Here is a 7,403-nt window from a genome sequence, read left to right as displayed (position 1 = left end):
CAATATTGAAATATATTTTGTTCTAAATATATGCTTAAATTATTGTGAAAATAAAAATCAATTTTATTTGTATAGTTGTCATAAAATTCTCAAAGCGCCACTTAGAATGAATAGAAATTTATAAAAACTATTTAAAAAGTCTGATTATATTATATACATATAATACAAGATTTAAATAATTATATATAATTATCTTATTAGAATTTTATATGTTAATTTATATAATATCTGATTATATTGTTGTCAATATTTGTTTCAATTATGTCTTGTACCAATTACAATTATTTATTATTTTCACATTTCGCATTTATATTTATTCGCATAATATAATTATTACATTTATTACATTCTGAGAAAATGTCGTTCACTTGATTAAATGCATTTAGTTGATTATCATGTCGTTACTTGAAATATTTCAGTATTTAAGTCAGATATTTAAATACTTCAACTAGATGATTCAAAAAGATGAACTAGACAAAATTAGTCAAGTTTAACGACTTTTCCTCTCGACGCATATTTTTGCATATATATTATAAAAGATATTTAGAAACGTTATTTCAGGATTTTTATTTTTATTTTACAGTTTTATTCATAACGATATAATGTATAACTACATTTAAATTTCAACTGAAGAAGTATTGAGATGATTGGACTTTCTTAATTTCAAAATTACCCTTTTTTGGTAGCTTCTTAAAAATCTCCACTGAAAAATCATTGTCTCTTTGTTTTAGAAGCCTAAAATTTTAATTAAAGAATATGTTAATGACATTATTCAGTATTTCATTTTCTCTGTTTTTTACAATTTTTACATGTGTAACTTGATTTTTAATCTTTAAATTTTTCTTGTAACTCGCAACTTACCTCTGGCTGCTTGTAAAGTACTTTCCGTATCGGTTAGAAAGGAACTGAGACAAATCTTCAAGAATAGGCTCACGGTGAAGCGCAATGAATTGCTCTCGACATATCTAAAGAAAATGTAATGTTATATATTAATGCATTATTTAAAAACAAAATCATAATAAAACCTGTATGCTTCCGTAATGTTGCTTACTCTGTTCATAATATCTACGGTGCATGCATGCGTCCAGAAACAATCATGTACCGACATAAACGTAATCCCCGCTTGTTCGCAATACAAGCTCGTCAGCATCATATGACTAGAATCCAAAGAATGGATGAAATTCGGCGGAAAGGCGTTCTTTTGCTTCAGAGTATCCGGCTTCCTGCAAATGGCGTATATTTGTATTATGTATGTAAATTTGATGAAAGCGAACGAGAATAAGTACACGAGAAATAACTTCAAAGAAAGTTCTTGCGATTAAATAGTATAATTTTAAGGAATTATTACGTGAAATTTTTATCTTGTAAACTGACATTTTTCATAAAATTATTATACAAGTAATTTCATAACTTTTAATCAAAGCTTTTTATTCTTTTAGTGTAAGTAAAGAGATAAGATCACATTACAGTTGATAAGTTATAATGTAATATCAAAATTAAGAGGAAAAACAAGTAACACTGCTATTATGCATTAATTAAATTATTTGCGCACTGATGTTACCAGTAATGTAAACTTATGAAATAAAAATTTGTCTCTTATTTTTTCAACTCTATCCATAAACAAAGATTAACGAGGACTCACCTAACAAGTTTATTCTCATTAGCCGATTTGGCACGCTTGAAATACGGTTGCAAGACCGGAAGACCTAACGGCGTCACCCATTGCACATACTGATTACATCTAGTTGAGATGATGCGGGCGCAATTCGTAAACCAATCCTGAATCTCTTTCGCACCCGTAAACATAGTTCGAAGGGATTGGAACGTTTTTTCGACCAGGTATAGACTGCCGCTCCAAGTGTAATCCTGATTGAACTCTTTCAAGTCGCTCAATTGCCGGGCAATCTGAAGTCTACCGCCAAACTTTGTAACACCGTACACCGTGGTCATCACTGTCTGCTTGATGACTTTTCTCGTGACGAATCCTTCCAAGGCTTTGGCTACTTTATCGCCGGCTTCCGCGTCAATCTTCCTGTATTCATCAACCATATTAGCGACGACGCTATATACATCCTGCGGCGTATTTGACGGATATAAATTTACGCTTTCCGCTCCGATCTGATCTCTCCCGAGAGCGGCGTAATGTTGCAACCCGTTGCAACTGCCGTCTTGATGAATCGGTAATCTGCAGATGTACTTTTCCACGTCCGGGGACTGCAGGGCATTGTCTATTTCTTTGCATGCCGCCAGAGTCTGCCACGGTTCGTCGGACTTAGCCCACCACATTTCTCCCGTCAAGGGATTTCTCGCGCTATCTACGATCAAGTCCAATATCTCGTTTGCGAATTTTAACCGTTGGTCTATCGATTCCTTCTTTTTCATACCGGTCAAATTTATCGTATGAATTTTCAACCAGTCCAGACCCTTTGGACCTAGAGGTTTTCCCTGAGCGAACATGAGAATCGAGCGACTCAAGTCTGAGGCGAGATGGGTCAGATGAGGTGGCACCGGATAAGCTCTGCCTCTAAAATCTAGATTGTGCGGCAACCAGAATACCTTATCTCTAAAATGATTAGCGAGGGATAACTTATAGAGAGAATCGCACCAAAGCGCGTACATTTCATTCTTCTTGCGCCTGAGTTGAAACGCCAATTTCATTATCTTACTTCTATCCATGTCACTTGACGCGATTGATTCGGACAAAGACGGTAGCGACGAGGGTGATTGAGGTACGTCCAGTTCTTCCGAACCTCCTTCTCGGAAAATCTTAATCAGAATATCCAACATGGGCACGTTGATTCTCCATGGAATAGAACCGAGTTGATTCAAACAATCGAACACAGGATATAATTGTTGCATCGGTGTATTTCTTAACAAGAGTGTCGGTGTCATATACGGATCGCGGATGAAGCTTGTTTTGGAAAATAGATAGCCACCGGTATCTATATCAATCCAAGGACGCGGTGGCGAGCACGTCGGCAAAAGAACTGTTTCAAAGGTCAACGTTTCTGGATGCGAATCTTTGTACAATCTGTATAAATAAGGATGCGGTTTGATCTCCTCTGTTAAGAAATTATTAGTTTGTTTTCTGAAGAGTGCATAGAATGCAGGTATTTGCCGCTCGGACACGTCAGGTTTGGGTACATGAGAAATTTTCACGTCGTTCAGGATGATTTTGTATAGAAATTCGCCAATGTTCAGCAGAACGTTACGAGGCCATTCTGGCACAATCATTTCGGAGCAAATACCGGAGTGTTTAGCTTCCTGAGCAAGTTGCTGCCATTTAGCACGTCCGTTACTCTTGTCAACGGACTTTTTCTGCATGTACCATTGCAAATATTTTTCGTAAATTTGAATACAGTTTTCTATGACACCGGCTTTCATCTTTCGGTGAAACTAAAACATAAAGTTTATTAGATAAGCTTGACTAAACAATACAATATTTAAGAATATTCTTTTTTTGCACACAATTAAGATATAATATATTAGAATATAAAGAAATAAAAAAATACATATAGAAAATGTGCAACAACTATAAATAACAAAAAAGATAAGACAAAACAAACAATTTTGATATGTGCTATATACCTGATATTTTTTGTAAATATGTTTTCCTAGTGCTATATATAAGTTCGTCGCAGAAGTGCTGTACGCGTCGGAGAATCTGGTCAATTGGTTAATTTCGCGTAGAATCGCATTAATGTACTCTTCCTTGGGTAGTACTTGCAAAAACGGATGCAATGCTTTCAAATCGGGTTTCCACATCAGCTCTTTTTGTTTCTGATAAGCCAAGTTTCTCTCAAAAGCATGCGTCACGACTGATTTCCAAGATTTTTCCCATTCAGCAATTCGTTCGATCTAAATAAAAATACATCACAATTAACTAATTATTTTCATATTTTTATAAAAAATTATTTAAATGTATATGATTTTTATCACAATTTCTCTCCAAATAATTAATCTTATGCATAAAAGCATATAAAATCATTTATTAATTATAAAATTAAAAGAAGCGAGTATTAAATACAAACAATTAATTTAAGAATATTGAGAATAAATTAAATAATAGTAACTAATAAAGATATAACATTGTTTTAAAAAATTAATTACATGAATAATCTTAAGAAAAATTAAAACTTCTAAAATAAATAATATATAGATTAATAAAAATTAATATTTTGCAAAACTAAATTAAAATTATAATTAAGATATTAATAGAGATTTTTAATAGAGTCAACTCACAGCTTGTTTTCTAACGTCGGACTCTCCGGTGAATGGCGCGATACTCTTCACTTCCAACTCGCATTGCTTTTCCATATCGCTTTGTATACGCACCATGTTCCGAAGTTCATTCATGTCTGTTACACCCTTGGCTGGACTCTGATAGCTATCCATTACTAGATTATGTAATAATTTGCAGTTGTATGAGCTGTCAATTTTTCTATATCGTACGCGATATTGCGGATCTAAAAACTCGATACAATAAAGAACGGCATTGCGTTGCGTCGTGTTCATCCGCGTGTTCATTAAATCATCAAAAGAGATCTTTCTCCGACTCATATCCGCCGTCAGTTCTGTCGCGCACTCTGGAAGGAATTATGTGAAATTGTAAATTAAAAAAAATTATTTTTGAAAATTATATTTTAAGTACAGATTTTGTAGTTTAGATATCATTATCTTCAAAAGTCATTAATCCACTTACCTGTTCGTTTCTCGTCATTTTTCATTCTTCCGATTATCCCGAACAAGAAAGCGTACGTCCGCGAATTGGGTTCGACAGAATTTATCTTCATTAATCTATAAATTTCGAGAGCTTTTTCTAAACGCCCGTTAGAGACGTAAGTTTCCACGAGTAGATTATACAACGCGACGGCGGAAATTTTACTATGCTTGAGTTTATCTTTGTTCAACATCAACATCTTGAAGGCTCTGTTGGGCATTTGGATCTGTATATAAACATCCATGTGCGCTCGTAAATGAGATATCAAGTTTCGAGTAGAGAGAGAATCTTCAGAGTGATCTTTTTTCTTTGGAACAGTAATCGCAGAAGGATTTGAAACCTCATCATACTTGAATATCTGTGTACTGAAAAAATAAATTGTATATAAAGAAAATGAAAACTTTTAAATATCCCAATTATACTCGTACTTACAGCACATAGTCTTGGCTCTTATCTTTATCTTCATTTTTATCAATCTGCAATGTATCCAAGAAAGTGGAATCCTTAATTAACATAGTATTATCACTCATGGCATACTCTTTTAGATCCTCCACAACAGTAGATTTGTCTTTTAAATACTCATCAGATTCCTTAAGTATGTTACAATGTACATTGTCTGTCTTGTCTTCCTGAAATTGACATCCATTCGATACTTGCGTGTATAAGAAAATAGAACTTAAATATAATTTGTACTTGAAATCATATTTCTCTCTTTTTTTCTCTCTCATCTTTTGTCTTAAAGAAGAGATGATAAATAAAATTTAACTTACTTACAGCGTAAACCAAATCTTTTTTAGGGTCAGCTTTGGTATTTTTTGCTTGTGTCGAGGTTGTTTTCTTATCGAAATAAAAATCAGGAATCTTGTGCAGTTTGTCCAATGTTACATTGGGCTGACCAACTAACATGGACACATGAGCAGAGTTTAACTTGCGCACTGCTGCTTTTTTACTGTTGGTTGTTTGATCTGTTACTAATATGATAAAATATAAATTACTTATTTATTATTCATTATAATTGCTTATTTTTTTAAAATATATATCTATTATCTGTTGTACATTTATTTTTCATTCTGTATATAATTATATACAGATTATTTAATATATTAATATACCTTCCAGTAACTCTGTATATTTCTTAGAGCGACGTTTAGTCTTCTTCTTCCAAGGAGAATGCAGTTCTACTGCATCAGTTGTTGCATAATGGCGAAGCAATGTATATTTTGTTACTAAAAGTAAAAAATTTAAAATAAATAGTAATAAAAAGCAATTAAAGCGCAAAGTATACTCTTTATTTATTCAATTCTTATATTATTTCTTGTCGCTAACAAATTTATCTAGAAAATTTAATGTATCTTAGTTCTTAGTTAGACCATTTATACAATACTCCTTCATTCATTAAGAAAGAAATGTTACTTTTTATTAAGAAAAATGAATAAGAACAAGTTGTTTTCAGCATCTAAGCTATCAAATCAGATTAGAATTGCAAAAATTTTCTCTAATATAATGAAGAAAAATTTTTCCATAATTTTAATGAAGCGCTATATTTTTTCAGGAAGATGCTGGATGCATACGCAATAGAAGCAAATAATTTTCAGTGAAAAATCGACAAAAGTTTCTGTTAATTTATGACAGTGCTCTTTTATACTAATTTCAAATAATAAATTAAAAGTAACACATCTTTTTTCATTGTATTGCAATTCCACTTTGCTTGTCAACTGAATCAAGAAAGTTGTAATAGAAAAGACAAAAGCTTTAATATATAAGATAAAAAATAAAGAAAATTCTATAAAAAAAAGAGACGAATATTTTATTCGTAATCGCGTTCTATTAAAAAACGCACAATCACACGTGCTACGTACGCTTGTGAGATTTGAGGTGATGAAAGTTGCAAAAAGAGCAGACTCGTATCGAGCACTGCGCGGTCGACACCATGCGAGCATTCTGCATCGAAGTCCTCATTAAATTGTACATTTTGACGCGACTTTCAATTGTTTTTTACGGATTATCGATCAAGAACAGAAAATAATATCAATGATATATGTTCAGTTGTGCAATCACTAGCACACGCTTCCGATATCGAATAACAATCTAACCCAAACGTGAACGCCATACCGCCATATTCGCGACTGAAGTTCAGACTGAACTTAGGTGCACTCACATCTATGGCTGCGTTCGGAAACATCACCCCGGGTATCATTTTATCCTTGTTTAACATTCGGTGAACAACAAGGATAAAATGATACCCGGGGGCACTCGGGTGATGTTTCCGAACGCAGCCTATTTCGGATGACACCCGATTGACCACGTCGCCCAATTGGCCAATTCAAAATAGGACTCTCTGATTGGTCAATCGTTGCTGGTTACCCTAGGCACAGGTCGATATAATTGGCTGTGCTCAAACGAGGCACTCCCTCTATTCCGATGGTTCCTATTGGTTCCTATTTCCAAATTCGATTTTTCGCGGAGTGATGTAAGACGGAAGTATAATTTGAATGATGTTGTGATCGTTTGGCGGACTTGATAGAACTTTCTGCAAATATGTTACTCTATTAATATGTATTTGTGTTATTAAAATTAATATCTGTATACAAAGTTTGGATACTGCAAAAAAATTTTAAATTTTTGCGAAGTTGGAGAACTTAAAATTTGTACTAACTTAAATTTTATTAATATTATTATATAT

The 7,403-nt window shown here is 33.3% G+C and overlaps 1 protein-coding gene across 2 annotated transcripts; it reads right to left on the bottom strand.

Annotated features, from left to right (window-relative positions):
* Positions 1-390: 390 nt before the first annotated feature.
* Mtrnapol (mitochondrial RNA polymerase) lies at positions 391-6,866 on the bottom strand. Of its 2 annotated transcripts, XM_083092735.1 has the most exons (11): positions 6,580-6,866; positions 5,833-5,946; positions 5,495-5,691; positions 5,153-5,349; positions 4,703-5,085; positions 4,243-4,586; positions 3,589-3,858; positions 1,643-3,396; positions 1,052-1,223; positions 862-965; positions 391-735 (listed from the first exon to the last, which is right to left on the bottom strand). In XM_083092735.1, exons 1-11 carry the CDS (start codon positions 6,689-6,691, stop codon positions 624-626), a joined length of 3,759 nt encoding a protein of 1,252 aa, XP_082948861.1. In that variant the 5' UTR covers positions 6,692-6,866; the 3' UTR covers positions 391-623. The 2 variants fall into 2 exon arrangements, with proteins under 2 accessions (XP_082948861.1, XP_082948862.1); XM_083092736.1 differs by lacking the exons at positions 5,833-5,946; positions 6,580-6,866 and having other exon boundaries at positions 394-735; positions 5,491-5,618.
* Positions 6,867-7,403: the final 537 nt, after the last annotated feature.

Source organism: Camponotus vicinus, unplaced genomic scaffold (genome assembly GCF_025532165.1).
Source record: "Camponotus vicinus isolate PSW18456_S1 unplaced genomic scaffold, iyCamVici1.0 SCAF_3, whole genome shotgun sequence".
Lineage (NCBI taxonomy): Eukaryota > Metazoa > Arthropoda > Insecta > Hymenoptera > Formicidae > Camponotus > Camponotus vicinus.
This window is presented reverse-complemented; position numbering and strand designations above follow the sequence as displayed.